Consider the following 16,665-nt stretch of genomic DNA (forward strand, 5'->3'; position numbering starts at 1 on the left):
CCCTAGAAAAAGAGGCTTCTCCTGGAAGACGTGGAGAGGCTCTTATCTCATGTGTTTAATGGCTTTTTAGCCTCATATCGGGCTGTCATACGTTACGTGCTGTGCGACCTCAGTGGCTCTCGTCAGCCCTCAGCATGAAGCCTGTCCTAGCGATTCAAGTCTGCTCCTTAGCTATATTTAGCATATAGCTATTTGTTTTATAACTGAGGTCCTTACTATGCAAATTGGAGTAGGTCAGTCTGCAACCTTGAATAAGTGCTTTTTTTTTCCTCTGGACTTCTGTTTCCCAGCTGGTAAGTTTGGGAGGTTCTAGCTGATGATCGACCCACCAGCCATTCCTAAGGATGGACAATATGGCACAAAAAGGCAGGCTCATGTGGAATATACAGCTGAGGCAGGGGAAGCTGATGTTTTGCCTCACCCAGTTCATCTTTATGTGTCCATTTAAGTAGACTTTTACGGGGGTCTTTGAAGTAGCTCTTTGAACTTGCTAAATCTTTTCCATAGGAAAAATTTATATGTGTATGTATATTTATATGTATATGTATTTCTAGTAAATTATACTGGCAATAGCAATGCCTCTTGTGAGCTTAATCTTGATGTCTCTAAAGCATCTTCAGGAACTTTCCCTTTTTATCTCTGACTCCCCTCCAAGCACATCAATTAGACAGTAGGAAGGTGTGGGAGCACCTGACATGCCGACGTGGAAATGTCAAAGTCAAATGAGTGCTTTTGGGTGATTGTATGGTTCAAGTTTATGGAATGCTAAGATACACTCTGCTTTAAGATGCTGGAAACATTGATTGTCCTTGTTAAAAGTGGCAATTTGGTCTTTGCTCTTCTTTTTTGGTTGAAACAGGACTCGTTTGCATTAGAGATGTTGTGCCAGTGCTCTGTGTTGTAATGTACTCTGACTGCTGCTTGTAACAGCTCTATACTTGCTTGGCTAGATGAGATTATATCTTGATCTCCATGCAAAATCATGATTGTGATCTTTCCTGTGTTAGAGGAGAGATTAACAACACTTGTGGTATAGAAACAACCTGCTTGTGCCAGAAGTGAAGGAGCAGCTGGGGACGCGTGGTGGCTCTGTAGAGCTCCCAGCTAGAACATGCAGTGCTGCAGCACTCCAGGAGTGTGGTGGGTTGATCCATCTGTCCTGCCTACCTGCACGCAGGTTGGATTCATCCTGTCAGCATCACTTATCTCCAGAGATGCAAACCGTTAAATCCTGTTTTAGCACACCGATCCATCTAGCCAGACCTGTTCCTTTTCACTGCCTGCATCTATACATCAAGCAGTGCTGTATGTGTGCTTCCCAATGGCACGGTAGCATATAGATGGAAACACTGATTAAAACCAGGCTGTGGAGCTGTACAGTTCTTGCAAGGTCTCTGTTGCTGCTGGAGGAGGCATGGATTCACAGCCTTTCCCAGATGTGTGTGGTCTGTGTTGTGACAGCCTCTCCTGTCCTAGCCAGCCCAACAAGTCCTGTGGGAGCACGGGCAGTGCATTGAGCACGTTTGGTCTCCACACCTGCTTTGCAACCTGACTGCATAGGATGATGTTTCCTTTTTTCACCCCCTGGAAACTATAATCTCTAGCCTCCTCTGGTGTAACATGCCAGGTAGCCAACGTATAGTGCTGTTGTGGTTTAGTATGTGGCTTAGAGCCTTGAGGTTTTGAATTAGGATCTGCCTTTCCACACGTGGTGCCATCCAAAGTAAATGACGGCCTCTGCAAGGCAGATGGAGAGGTGTGGGTGAAAGGAGCCATGGGGCAGGAGGGGATACTGTAACAATGTTGACAGATGAGATCCAATTTGATTTAATTTGCCAAAATGATTATGGATTTGCTCATTGGTAGGGATGTCATTTGAATAAGAGACATGTTCCTCCTTGTGCCATAAGGTCTGTGAAGTATCTAAACTCCTGGCTTTTCTAAGTGCCATTATACTGGGGTTGCAGGTGGTAAAGTAGGAAACTCCATGATTAACGCATCCAGGCCGAACGCAGGCTTTCTAGAGTGCTGGCCTCTCTGTCTACACCACGGCTTATGGTGGGAGTTATGTAGATATGTCCATGTCAGCTGAGGTCCAGGAAAATCGCAGTATTTGTGGAGGCTCAGGAGAAAGCACTGATTAGTGCATGTAGCCCAGGGGGCAGCTTCTGAAGTGGGAGGCTGAGTGCAGGCTGGTAAATCAGCAGGGAGGAGGAGGAGGAGGGTTCTCCAGGGAACAACTGCATCCAGCATTGCTTTGCTGCCAGCGATGGGAAGTAGGACGCTTGAGTGTGGGTAGAGGGGATGGGGCTAACACAGTGCCTTGGTGCTCTGGAGAGGGAGAGAGTTTGCTCCTCTGTAGCATCTTTGGTTTGGTGATCTTGGATCTTTCCATAGGTACCAGTGGTGTAACTCTCCTGGTCTACCACCTTTCTGTTCACAAGCTTGATATCCTTATTCTCTAAGTGACCAGGAGATTACTGACCACTGTGGGAGCAGAAAGCAGGAGTCCTGGCTGCCAGTGCTGCATTTCAACCATGAGATGACATCTGTATTTCCTTTCCAGCTTTCCTCCTGCTGTGTCTCAGCTTACTCTTAACAGTCAGAGTGTGAAGATGGGTTAGTTATTCATTCAGCTTTTGTAAACAGTTGCTTTGTTTGAAGGAATGGGATGATGTTAGCTCGTAGTATTCGGTGTAGAGTTTGTCCAAGGCCTGGTGAGACATTGCCTGGGATGCAGTGTGTGTTTTGGGTTGCCCATGTCTAAAACAGACTGAATTCAAGTGATGGAGGTTTGGAGAAGGTCTGCGAAGATGAATCAGGAAATGGCAAGTCTCGTATCTCTGGACCTCTCAAAGGAGAGCTTTGCTTCTTCAAAATGATGTAGTGAAGGTGGAGAAAGGGCAAAGCTGTCTCATGGGGGTTGGACACAATGGGAGAGTGTCAGAGCTGCGCAAAGGGCACGGTAGGTACGTGGGCAGAAGGTAGGCTGAATAAATCTGAACTGGGAAATGGTGGGGGGGTTCCCAGCCAGCAGTGGCTGAAACTAGCACTGCACAACTGCAGGAATGAAAAACTTTGGAAGGTGGTTTTATAACTAAATGGAAGGTGTCGCATCACATGCAGGGTAGGTCCTTCGTATCCTGTATCCCTGCCTGAAGTTTTAGCAGCTTGTGGAGAGGCAGGGTCAATTTTCCCTTGGTGTGATGTTTGCACCGGGGCTCTTCTGAGAGGGGTTCTGTACCAGATGTCACACCTGCAGTACCCATGGTGCGGGGCAAGGCTTTGCTCTTGCTCCTGCTATGGTCTCCACTGGGTACCAAATTGCATTAAATGTGTGACTGCATTAACGTGGTGTCTTTTCCTAGTGCACCTGAGAGCATGTGTGTAAATATTGTGGAGCACAGTGGGAGCTTCAGAGGCAAGCCTGGTGTGTCCCAAGGTGTTTGCTATGGCACCAGAAACATCTTGCATTCCGCTCCTGTTTTCTCTGCTATCTTTTAGTCAAATCATCTGCAAGTTGAAACTGGTACAACTGCACTGCCATCAGACAGGCTGTCATAATACTGCACTGGGAATGAAAACAAGATTCCTAGTTTCTAAAAACTTAAATGTGCAAAAAGAGAAGAAATGAGCAAGACCAGTTGTTTCCTATTTTCAGCTCTTTGTTGCTCCAGCCGTTCAGTTACAGTCTGCAAACCAGGGCTGGCCTGCAAAGAAGTCTTTGTTGTGGGTGCAGGTTGTAAAAAGGGGAAAAAATCAGGGTGGGAGAGACCCGGGTCCTGTTTTTGTTTCCTAATCAAGGTCCGAGGCAGAGGTTAAATTACAGAAGCACACAAATCGAAATCTGTATGTTAACCCGAGCTCCAGTGAGTAACAGATTAAGTGCCAGGGTGAGCTTTAATGCTGCACTAAATCAAGCAGTCAAAAGCCAGGAAATCCGAAAGTTCAGATCCTTCTGCAGCGCCGCACAGGGTGCGTAGCATGGCTGAGTTATTGTGTAGCTCGTATTGAATTAAAGACATTGTTTCTCCAGTAGTAAAATACCAAGCCGTTAGGATGGAATGTGTTTATCATGTATCACTGCCTTTCCTGCCTTCTGCCTGCTCTCCTCATGTTTCTTTTCCAGATACTGCTTGTGACAAATAACACACTCTGTGAATAGGAAACGTGGATTTTGTCAGAGCCCCTTGAGCTGCAGAAGCCTTTCACGGAATTGAATAGCCTTTGAATCACGTCTCACTTCTCCTGGAGGACAGCAGTTCTGAAATCTCCATGTATATTCCATTCCCTTTCCACATGAGCCGTGCAATTTTGGTGTCATGCCCCTATATATTTCTGTAGGGTCACTGTCCCCTGCCCCCAGGGCTTAACTCCAGGGAGCAGAAACTCATGTAGGTCCAAGACCATCTCCAGGATTTTCCCCACAAATTAGACATAGTTTTCTTCTGCAATTAGTGCAGAATTGTTGCTATCTACTGTATCAATCTTCAGTAGGCATTTTGTCAGCATGGGGAGTGTGAGCTCATCAGCAAGCCCATAATTACTCCCCAGTTTGTATATGATGACTTCCTTGAATGTCCTTTGAGTTTTTTCCCCGTTTTGCCTCAGGTTTTGCTTTGTGGTTTTTAGTTAGTGTGCAATGGGATGTTTTTGCACATTCTTCCTTTAATAACCATTGTTTTATAACTAAATCACAGGGTGATTAGTCTATCACAGTGGTTAGAACTAGCTTAAAAAATATCTAAATGTTTAAATAAAAGGCCTCTAGGCTTTCCTTTTGCGTTCTGTGCTAATTATTACAAAACTTGAGTGAGAAAGAAGTCGAAACACAGGCTTTTTTAGAGGTTTACAGCCTTTCAGACATGTGAGGGATACTGCATAGGAACAACAGAGCTTTATGGCTCAAGAACCTATATGAATTTTTCAACTGCAAGAGAGGAAAAAAAAAAACGATGGCTGACAGAGGATACTGGGATCGCCTGGTTTTCCCTGTGTGTAGCTGAAGGCAATATACTCCTTTCTTTGATTCCTGTAGTACTCCTGTCCCCTCTGTGGGAGAAGGAAAGGTTTTCTTGGGAGAGGAGTCTGACCTTAATTAAGAATGAGCAGCTCTTATTTCCTCTGTGCTTCAATTAAGTGAAAGGATTGAGTCCTAATCTGCCATGCGCTTCAGCAGCGGGTTGCTGGTTGGGAGGAGTAACTAATCGGAGAAGCGAGAAGGCGATGGTGTGATTACCTTGGGATGGATGGAGCATCTTAAGGAATTAAAAGATAAAATTGCCCTTTCGTCTCAGCATAATCTCTGTCTCTATTAGCAAAGCTGCAGTTCGGCTTTATCAGATCCTGTCTCTATGTTGATCGGGTTAATTTCCTGTCCCTTTCGCAGAAGACTTGAGCGATTTGAGTCTGCCCTTGGCATTTTGATTTCAAGGCAAAATTCTCTTCTTAAAATCCCTAGCATAGCCTGTGTTGTGGGGTCGTGAGCCTGGGCCACCAGATCTTTACCTGTCCTTGCCTCTGGCATGGGGTGGGTTGGGCGATAATGTATGCTAGAGTAATGACTCGGGGAGATGGAGCTTTATTGCCTGAAAATCTCATTTTCTTCTCGGGGGCAAAAGGTGCAGAAAAACATGGAAATATGAAGTGGATGCAACCAAATACTTAGAAACAAGAAATGAAATAACTTTACATAACTTTAAAAATAAAAAATATCTTTAGGCTAGTAAAGGTTTTGTATAAGGCCTAATAAACGAATACCAGTGTTGGCACTGAAAGCTTTTTGCCTTTATTCTGTATGCTTATTGTTGGAGTGAAGAGCTCCACCAGCAATCAGTGGACCAAATTCTTCTCTAGCAGTTTGTTTTCAGGGAGATGTTGGGCTTTAGGTATTGCTTTCAACATTTACAGAGCCTGATGCTGAAGGTTTCTGCAAGCAGTAATGCTGTTTTCAGTGGGAGATTCCGCATGGGGAGCGCAACACGTGCAAGAATGAATTGCTGGAACAGACAGTTGTGGGTCTTGTGGGGTGCAGGGATTGTTGTCAGGCTGTGCTAAGGGAGGTTCACTCTTGTCTGGAGTTCCAGAGGTTCTCAAATGACAGAGGCCAAGGGACCAAACCCAGAAACCTCTCCAAGGCTCTGTACTCTTTCTGAAACACAAAGCCAGAACATGGGTAGAAAATCGAGTGCCTGCTTTTATGTTTAACTCTCCTGAGCATGCAAGCAAAGGATGTGTCGAAACCCAAGTGCTGTTGAACCTTCCCCAGCTACGCATTGTGTGGCAGCATGTGGGATTGTTCCTCTTTCCTGCAGAGGATGGGGATTTACCTTGCAAGTGTAAAATGCGCTTTCCACAACTCCATATGGAGTCGCTGTTATTACGCTGTCAGAGCAGCTGCAGACAGATTTCCTGGTCTTTCCAAGCTGTGTCTTTATTACTAATGCAAGAGTCTTTGTGCACATTCAGCCACACCACCGCATCTTGTGATAGCCCTGAAAATGGCTGAAACCATCCTTGCGATGCGCAGCCATAGGGCTGCATCCCAAGCCCTGGTGTTCCTCATCCTTAGTATGAACATGAGGAAAGCTGAGTAGTATTTTAAATAACGGCACAATCAATCACCTCTCAAAAGATTGTCTTAGATGGGAGTAGGTAAAAACAGAAAGACTTAATTGTGCGAACTTTTCCCTGTCCAAATAGTTGTCTTTGAAGTCACTGATTATTTGCATGAGTCAAGATTGTTGTGGGTTTTTTTAGAAAAAGTGTTTTACTGCATCTCTTTATTGTCTTTGTTTATCATTAACCTTCTGTACAACCTAATAACCTTGATTTCTTTCAGTCTGGTAACTAGATACTGTTCTTTACCTTTTTTTATGGGCCCTTGTCTTGAAAAGGTGTGCGCATGACTGACTGCAAACTTCAAGTTTAGTTTCTTAAATATCAATTTCCAAATTTAGAAAATTAGAAACCTAAATTTTGGTACTCACTTTTTAGGCTATTTATTTAATTTTAAGAAATAACCAGTTATTTCCCCCCAGAATATTGTACATACCAAACTGTTACAGATATAGCTGGTCTAAATTCCACTTGGTCTGCACTCACTCCAAAGTCCCTGTTGCCTTGCCTGGGGTTCCATGTTAGATAAATACTTCTTACATCTAGATCCATCCAGAAGGAAGTACCAGGCACAGGTTGGGATTCAGGCCAATTCAATCTGGTGTCTGGAAACCTGTTCTTGTGTCTTGTGGTTATTTCACTCAACGTGTTGAGGTGAACAGATCCCAGAGGAGGCCACGAAGATGATCTGAGGGCTGGAGCACCTCTCCTATGCAGACAGGCTGAGAGAGTTGGGGTTGTTCAGCCTGGAGAAGAGAAAGCTCCAGGGAGACCTTCTAGCAGCCTTCCAGTGCCTAAAGGGGCTACAAGAAAGCTGGAGAGGGGCTTTGGACAAAGGTGTGTAGTGATAGGACAAGGGGCAATGGCTTTAAACTGAAAGAGGGGAGATTTCGATGAGATCTAAGGAAGAAATTTTTCCCTTTGAGGGAGGTGAGGCGCTGGCACAGGTTGCCCAGAGAAGCTGTAGATGCCCCATCCCTGGAAGTGTTCAAGGCCAGGCTGGATGAGGCTTTGAGCAACCTGGTGTAGTGGAGGGTGTCCCTGCTCATGGCAGGGGTTTGGAACTAGATCATCTTTAAGGTCCCTTCAACTGAAACCATTCTATGATTCTGATTAGATTGGCAGATACCCATGAGGGCTTTTTTCTGGGGAGTGTGCTGAATCTGGGAGTTTGCTTTGTTGCTTACGTTCATCTTGAATGGGATGGTATTCCACAGGACAAGCAAGTTGTTAAGGTTAGGAGGGATGGATGAAGCAGAGAAACTTGTGGATAAGCTGTATTGCCAAGACTGACAAAGGCTTTTGCTTCCAACCCTAGGTTTGTGTTATTCTGCTACCACATGTTAGAAATAATTGAAGTCTAAACACCTCAATTGTTTCTCTGTTTTTAATGTGTGCTGTTCTGATTCCTGGCTAGTGTTGTGGATCCTTGCATATCCAGATATATTGCTTCTGGTAAAAGGTATTTTTTTGGATGTACATCTCTACTTAGTTGAGAGCTATTTCCCTTTTTGAATCTGAGCCTAGGTGACTCAGATCCAGCTGTCCCTTTTTCTGATGGAAAGATGGAGAACAGAATGTTTCGGTCATTTGAAGCAGGCTTTCATATTGTGCATTCCTGGGATGCTTGTCTTGGTTGTGGGAACAGCCAGAACCATTCATCCCATTATGAAAAGATTGCAGGAAGAATCTAGCGGAGATCTAGAAAATCCTTGTAATCTGCATCATCTCAGAAAAGGAAGGAAAAACAAAATAAGCAGAGCTGGTGGCCCCGGAGAATCCACAGGGGCAGATGGAGTGTTTTTACAGTATGTCTGGAGAAAGTCCCATTTCCATGAAGTTATATGTGAAGACAAAGCTTCTAGCTTGTGTGGGTAATATAGGGAGTAGAAAAGATAAAATGGCTCATGCATTTCTTACGGCACATGTGGCATCATATTTGCTTGTGTTCAGCATCTACTGCTGGAAACAGATGTTTTTTTTTCAGAAGGGCTGTGTTCATAGAGCCTGTTGGGATGCCGAGGGTACAATATGGGAGCTCAGAGCAAGTTGTTATCTCTAATGGAGCAGGGCAGTGCCCTGTGGAGATACTGGCCTATGTCCCAGGCCCAGGATATTTCTGCAGCACAAAAGCTGCATCGCTCGGTTGGACGATAACGTGGGACTTGGATGGCTCAGAACAGTGTTGCTCTGGGTGGTGAAGGTGACCTAATGGTGTAATTCGGAAGAGCTCTGTGCTCTGCGTTCAGAGCTTCCTGAAAATCTGCTCATATATTTTTAGGTTGAAGTAGAGGAGAAACTAGTGGCAGAGAAGGAGAATCTGTCCCTAGTAGCAGATGTAGACTTCTTAAAAAAATGTCCCAGACGTGTATTTTTATCTGTGCGTTTCTAACGAGCTGCATTTATAGTAAAACTTTCTCAAGTTCATCCTCGTTCCCTGGTGTGATGATGAGTGTGCAGGTACACGCTAAGGCAGTCGTCCCTGTTTCCTGGCTTTGGACATGAGAATGACCTTCAGAAACGTGAGTTCAGCCCCATCAGACTTTCCTGTGCACCGACACGCAGCGAGCGTAGCTGGGCACGGGGTGTCTGGGTGTGATGCAGGGTGGCACTTCAGGAGTTTTTGAATCTGGAACTGTGGCGTGGAGCCGCCGGGGACTGTGGCCATGAACTAGTCGTGGTGATTGTATTTCAGGATAAAAGAAGCTATCTGTTCAGAGGGTAACTTAATTAGCAGCCTGTGGAGTTCATTTGTTTTTCAGCGTTAGTATGTTGAAAGCAAATGTGTTTACATAAAGGTTTCTGGCAGAAATCTTTGTGCAGTGGCAATGCGCTTCCTCTTATTTCGCTCCCCCTGCGTAAAAATAAAATCCAGTCATCCTGAGAAGGAGCAGAATATCACAATATTGTGTGACTTGTGTGGCCAGCTGGTTTGAGGGATAACGAGTAGTGGAAGGGGAATGAACTGAAGTTCCCTGTCTCTTCATAGATGAGTAGCAAAACAGAGGAACAGACTAAATTCAGTCTCCCTAAAACTTATGTGGTTCTGGCTGCAAAGTTGGGGACCCAGAGAATCCCTCTAACAGAGGCCTGGAAACCTGTAAAATTCAATTTTCCTGGCACCTTTTCCTGCTTAAATTCTTCTTTACTGCTGTTTTATCCTTCCCCTGTGTCCTTTTATCCTTCCCCCATCCACATTCCTGGTTGTGGATTCAACCAACCATCATGTTTTGTCTGGAAGAACCAGCATCCCCAGCTCGCCTAGTTGTGAATACAGCATCGAAGTTGTAACCAGAAGGTAGGGCTGGGCCATGAGATGTGTAAACCTGGGAGTAAAGGTTTATTGTGAACAGAGCAAACCTTCAGGTTGAAGGTGATGGATGTGGGATGAGATCTCTTGGTAAAGCACATCACCTACCAACAGAAGTGCTAGAAATCAAGTTGCCCTGTAAAATCGAAGCTAGCCCCAGGCAAAATGTGTCATAGGAGGTGGAGTGGGTGGGGTGGAGATGTCTGATGGCTTGACAGATAGGAGGAACCAGGCTGATCAATGTTTCTCACCTCTAGATTCTTACTTGTCTCCCTATTTTGTGCTAAATAGAGCTGGAAACAGCAGCCTCCTGCCCAGCTCTGTGGCAACATCTGGTCCTCGCTGGCTCTGTCGCAGGAAGGCTGTTTTCTCTCTTCCTTAACAAGAACTGCTTGCTTTTGTCCATTGTTCCTGCTTCTGGTGATGTGATCTGAGCATCCCGCTTCTCATAACCAGCCCTGACTCCTGTGTGAGCTAAACATTCCCCAGTTGGTGCTGTCTGGAGGTGCCTGAAGCTACCCTGGGTCTTGAATGTGCTTTGTAAGAGGTGTGGGGAGGAGATGGGGCTTGGTCCCTTGGGTTTTCACTCAGGTTCTCTCCCCAGGCTCTCTCCTGATCCCTCCTTTCTTTGTCTCGCTGAGCTGGTGTGGGATGACTGACTCCTATTGCCAAAACACTCTTTGGTGTCTCAGATATTTGTGAGCCCTCAGGAATACAGTTTTGGAATTCTCCTTGTGGTTTTTTCCTCCTCTGTGTCTGCTCACAGCTTTCCCTGGAGCGCTGCCAGCCCCCCCCCTTGCTCTGACCCAGCCTGTGTTGAAATCCTTACTCATGCCTTAATCACTTCCCGTCCCTGCTCTTGCAATTCCTCTCCCTGGCAGCATCTGGAAATCTCTGCTACGTTAATTCTCCGGAGTGCTGCCTGCAGCAGGCAGCTGCCTCCTTCCTTGGCCCAGGATGCAGGTCTGGGTGTCCCCTGGCTTCTGGCTGGTCCTTGGTTTGCTCTCCTCATGATTCCCTTTGCCGTTACGTCGGCGTTGTCCCTGCCTTGCTCTGCTGCCACCTCTTCCCTCCACATCCCAGCCTGCTCGGTTGGCCAGCCTTAGCTTCCTTTTGGCCGATGGTCTCAAGTTTTTGATTGTTTTTCTTTATCCATTAGGAATGTTTTTGCATTATTTTTTTTAAGCAACTTAGTAATTTCCTTTATTTTTCTCTTCTTGTGGTGAAACTTTTTGCTTGAGGAGTTGTGGGCTTGTTAATGCAACATCCTTGCAAGAAATTTGGAGGTTTTATTCCATTTACCTATTGGGAAGGGAATGGCATAGGGAAGGGTTATATGACTTCACTGATGAGTAGTTGGTAGAGTCATGCTTAGGTTTCAGAAACTTTTTTCAGTCTTACTGCAAATTCATGGGGTCAGATGCTTTTTCTGTAACAAGACTTTGGATTTTTCTTAAGGAAAAGAACTGAAAGCCCCATCTCAGACACTGGCCTCTTCTTTCTTCCTCCTGTCAGTTTGAAGAGGCTGCACTGAAGTCTTGTGAAAACAGCAGCCATGCACCAAAGGTCTAGTGCTGAGGATCGTTAGTGTGCCTTCAGAAAGGGCTCTGACAGCAGAACTAGGTCTTGGCTGATGCATGGACTGAGACTTCAGAACTTAAAATCAGTCAACAATTTCAGTCGCTGAAATCATGGACTGAATTTAAATTCTTATTTGGTGGTTCTGCGAGGTTTCGGCTTTGGTCCAGGATTAAAGTGAGACTGAGGAAATGTAACATTAAGATGGGAGATGAAGGAAAAGATCGCCCTTGTTTTACAGGAGAAGAAATGGAAGATCCTGGCTCTCCCAGGGATGCGAGGAAGGAGCTGGGCACTGCTTTCAGGGAGCCTGTTCGGGTTCTCCCAGCTATTCTGTATCTGATTTCTTTGTGTTCTTCTCTCAGGTCTGTGAGGATGGAAGAAGAGGTCCATCATCGAGAAGCCTGAATGGTGATACCAGGACAGCTCTTTGAGGCGCTGGCAATACAAGCCTGAGATACAGGAGGCGGCAAACATGCTGAAGCCAAGTGGACTTAAAATCCCTGGCAGGGCTGGGAAGCACTCCAGCCCGGTGGGACGGGCGTCGGGGACCACTGCAGCTGCTGTCACCACTGGTTCAAAAGAAGGTAAGGACTTGTTTCGGCAGGGACATGAGCTGATGCGGGTGATTACCTGGCTTCAAGACAAAGGCCTAATGGTGCCAGTGTTCAGTAGGACATGTCATTCCCCATCTGTGCATAGAGATTGATGGTGAGCATGGATCAAAACGAGTGTAATGGGGTGAGTAAATGGCCTCTCTCTTCCAACTCATGCACAAAACAGGCAGGTTGTGGAGTGAGACTCACCGGTACTCAGGGCTGACAGCGAGAGGTGCTGCGTCCTGTCTTGCTTGTTTGTGAATGTGTACAGGTACCTTACAGACACTAACATTTGAAGAGATAGTAATAATTAAGCAGATGGGAACCTCACCCACAGCCTTCTTAAACACTGCCCTACAGCCATTTTTATGTATTGCCTGTGATAATACAAGAGTAAGAACCAGGCACTTAAGGTGATTTGTCCTGTGCTGATTACTTCAAATTAGTGCCTTTGTTTGAACAGAATCATTTGAAGCACTGGGATTTGAATAATGATTTACTTAGACACACATAGACACGCTTTTCTGTGTGTTGATTTATATCCAGTAAATACAGAAGCTATACAGACTGCCATTATACTGTATAATTAACACTTCAAAAGAGTTTGTGATGCATTTTGCTTAGGGCTCATTTTTCTGGCTGCTTTGAGTGCTGGGTTGTTTTTTTTTATTCCATATAACTCAGCAAATATTCAAGGTGCAAGTTTTGTATGTAAAGTTTGTCATTTCACTGTGTTGATAACAGCTTTCCTCTTGGTTCTGGGGATGATGTATATCCTATCAATCACTTATATGTTCAGTATATTACACTTTCATTTGAGAATGTCTCTGGTTGCTTCTTGAGATCTGTCAACCTCTTGTCCTGTGATAATTCTGGCCACTGCCCATATGCCTGGTTACTCTGCTACATGTTTCAGTCCCAAAAATATATTGTGTTTGGCAGAAGCAGGAAAGCCTTGTACCTGTCAGACAATGTTTTTAGTATCAAGGATAATATTGGACAAAATCTGCTTTAGTGTGCTGCGACAAATTAATCTGTGGTAATGACAATGCAGAAACGAGGGTCATCAGACTCTTGTTAGAGTAATCATAGAATCATAGAATGGTTTGGGTTGGAAGGGACCTCAAAGATCATCTAGTTCCAATCCCCCTGCTATGGGCAGAGAAAACCTTCCACTACACCAGGTTGCCCAAAGCTTCATCCAACCTGGCCGTGAACACTTCCAGGGATGGGGCATCTACAACTTCTCTGGGCAACCTGTTCCAGTGCCTCACCACCCTCTGAGTGAAAAATTTCTTCCTTATATCTAATCTAAATCTCCCCTCTTTCAGTTTAAAGCCATTGCCCCTTGTCCTGTCACTACATGTGTTAGTTATTTAAACAAAAAAAAAACCCCACATCTCTAAAGTTTCTGTTGTGCTGAAGCACGTGTCCTTGTCTCACGAACATCCTCCATTGAGAGGGTGGTTCAGGCACGACCCCTGCACAGGGCTTCCACACAGAGACCTCACTTGTTGCTGAGTGACCCTGGCTCTGCTCTGTTATCACGTCAGGGGCTCTGCTTTGCTCTTGGGTTTCTTCAGCTGAGCTTTTACTTCTTTCACTGACTGATAGCGTATATATCATCTCTCCCATTTTCTAAATTCTTTCCTTGGACAGTATTGTAAAAGCCATAGTTTTAACTTGCTTTTTTGCACATGTGCAAGGTCTTGTTTGAGGGGCCAGTTGCTGCATGAGATCACGGGCTGAGTTCCAGATCCTTCAGCGTAACACAGCGTTGCAGGGAACGGAGCGGCACTGCCCTTCCTTGGCTGAAGACTTGGTCCTAGATGTAAAGATGAACTTTTGAATCGAACTCTTTGGTGTTTGAGTGGTTTTTAATGTTAGAGTAGTTTCTTAAATTCAGTATCCAAATCAAAGATAATAAAAGCCTCCTTATATGTTTGCTAGAGGGAAGCACAAATCGACAAAGGAAGTTCTTAGGATAAGTTTATAAGCTTCGTTGTTTATTGTGAAGTTCTCCCCCAGACACGTTTCTGTATTTCCCCTTGTTTCTCCCAGCACCCAGCTGCGATTGAGAAATAAACTTGGAGGATTCCAGTGCAGTGACTATTTACCTACCAGTTGTGAATCTCTCAAGGTGCTCCGTGCTGGCTTTACAATTACAGTGTGCTGTGGAGTTATTTTCAGTTGATTTTTATCACTTAAAAAAAAGCCAAAACGAGGGAAAAGATCCTAGGTTTGTCATCCCCTTGGAGGCTTTGCACAGAGGCGTCTCAGCGAACGCAGTCAGCGCATGTATTGCAGTATGAAAGAGTTAATCAGCTCCGGGGTCCGATGCAGCCTTCCAGCTGAATGCCAGCACTTGTTCTCCAGAGCTTCTTTGTGCCTTGTTCAGCTACAGCCACCCCTCGCTGTGATAGATGTGCAGCAAAGCTGGGGCAGAACTTGCACCAAACTGAGTTTGACCTTTGCCTGGGAAGCTCCAAGATGAGTTTTATTCCTGGAAAAATGTGTGTATGGAGAAGGGGAGAAGTCTCGGGATGGTGGGTTGGTACCATGCAACTGCTGCGCTGTGGGCTGTGCTGCTGCTCCTCTGCCTCTCGGGGTGGTGCAGGGGCTTTGCAGGAGCCACGGCGCTGCCAGAGCAGTCGCAGCACTGAGCCGTTCCTGCCTGGAAGCTGAGAACAGGGCACACCACGGGGCTGTTTGCCCAGCGTGTGCTCGGTGGATGTAGCATCATCTTCGATGTCATCTCTAGCATCATCATCTTGCTCTGCCCGCTGCACGAGAGCTACTGCTGTGTCTGTGCATGGCCTGTACCTGCTCTTCCTCCTGAAAATCTCTCCAAATGCCTGGCCAGCCCCTCGCTGTCTCCTGGTCCTCTCCTTTCTAATGATAATGTGAAGTGGTGAGCAATGTGTGCATCCCCAGATCCTGTTGACTTGCCTGTGTGTCTCTCTGGGAGTGGCAGCATCTGTGCTGGCAGTGGGGCCCAGCTGCAGCAGGACAGTCGTGAGATTCAGCCTTTGGTGGGGAGAAACTCCAAGAGAAAATATTCTTTTTTCTGTCAAAGTGGTTTCTATTTCAGAGCTAAGTGTCCACATCACTAAAACTCTAACCACAGCAGGCAATGATGTAAACTGCCTCTTGCCAAAAACACCAAAAGAGATTGCTCCATTTTCTTGTGCATTGGGTGAAACACCTGAGTCCTGCAGCTTGATGGAAGAAAATCAATGTGTTTTGGATTACAAAATACAGAGCTGCAACATTGCTTTCTTTGAATTTGCTGCCTTGGGGGAAGACAGAGGTCTCAAAAGCTTGAAATACAGTTGCAAAAGAAAACTGAAAATCCAATAAAGTGCAGAATTAAACTGTAACAATGTACAGTCTGTTGGCTCTGAGCTGTCTCTTGGCTCCAGTAGCCTGGGGCTGGCCCAGAAAGACCCCACAATGAGGTTATATCTTCCAGATTGGGCGTCAAAAGAAGGTGCTTGTTCTCCAGTTGCACCTGAGAGCTGTCAGAGAAGCCATTAGATGCAAATGGATTTTGGAAAGCTTCACACTTTCTTCTTCCTACCTTCTCATAAACTGATCAGTCTTGTCTTCAAAAGTGCAAGTAGATGTACTTTCCTTTATTCTTTGTATACACAGAGATGCTCTGATTTCTTCTTTCTCTTTTCCCCAGCACTCTGTTCAAATTCTTTTGTAGAAAGTCAAGTGTGTCTCATCCATCTCTTTTCCTTTCACAGGCGGCAGAGATGTACCCTGTTAAACATTTCCAGATACTCTTGACAACTCACATCTTACATAACAGAACAGGGGACTGATGCAGATGTAAGATGCTGCGTGTGCATGTATATATAATTTAACAATTCATGGCTTTAGGTTTCCATAGAGACCATATAAGATGTAGTCATAGTGTATATGACAAGCTGGCTCAGTATATCCATGTTATTTTTCCTGAAAACTTATTGAGAGCCCCTGTTTCCTACCAACTCATGGAGTGTCCTCTTTGAACTGTCCTGGAGTGGAGACTTATTGTGACTCCTACCTGAGCTGGCACTTTCAAAGACCCATGAGGTACAAGGGGTTTTCGTGGTGGTGTTCTGGGTTAGATGCATTGGCTTGTGGGTGGGGGCTACTTTTTTGTGAAGAAGAGCTGCAGTGGTCATTTCCACTGAAAGTCAGTGGAGGACTGACACCTGACATGGATTCTTGGAAAACATTAGCCTGGATGAATGGTGTCTGTGCCAACTATCCCCCTTCCTTCTCTCCTATAAAGCTGAAACAATGGAAAAAAAATAAGTTGTGCTGCTTTGTGGTTAACTGTTTTCCTTAAAACTAGACTGAAAATTCATCTTTAGCTGTCTCAGGAGAGGATTTCCCACAAACTTGTTGGCTTGTTTCCTATGCCTCAAGTAAAGAAACCCTATGTGCAAGAGAGGTTTCTGTGCAAAAGGTGTGGGTCATTGGTAAAGGGCTCAATATAATGATTGGATTTCTTGTTACTTACAAAGCTCATGTGTCTTGGTTTCTTTCCCACCCTCCTCCTGGAAA

The 16,665-nt window shown here is 45.2% G+C and overlaps 1 protein-coding gene across 1 annotated transcript in view; it reads left to right on the forward strand.

The window, feature by feature from the left end:
* The first annotated feature begins 11,981 nt into the window (after window positions 1-11,981).
* CLIP2 (CAP-Gly domain containing linker protein 2) overlaps window positions 11,982-16,665 on the forward strand; it is a 59,945-nt gene continuing 55,261 nt past the window's right edge. The window contains exon 1 of the mRNA XM_009992751.2: window positions 11,982-12,093. Within this exon, the coding sequence (XP_009991053.2) occupies window positions 11,982-12,093 (112 nt within the window). The remainder of the gene's footprint in view (window positions 12,094-16,665) is intronic.

This window comes from Tauraco erythrolophus, chromosome 21, assembly GCF_009769465.1.
Source record: "Tauraco erythrolophus isolate bTauEry1 chromosome 21, bTauEry1.pri, whole genome shotgun sequence".
NCBI lineage: Eukaryota > Metazoa > Chordata > Aves > Musophagiformes > Musophagidae > Tauraco > Tauraco erythrolophus.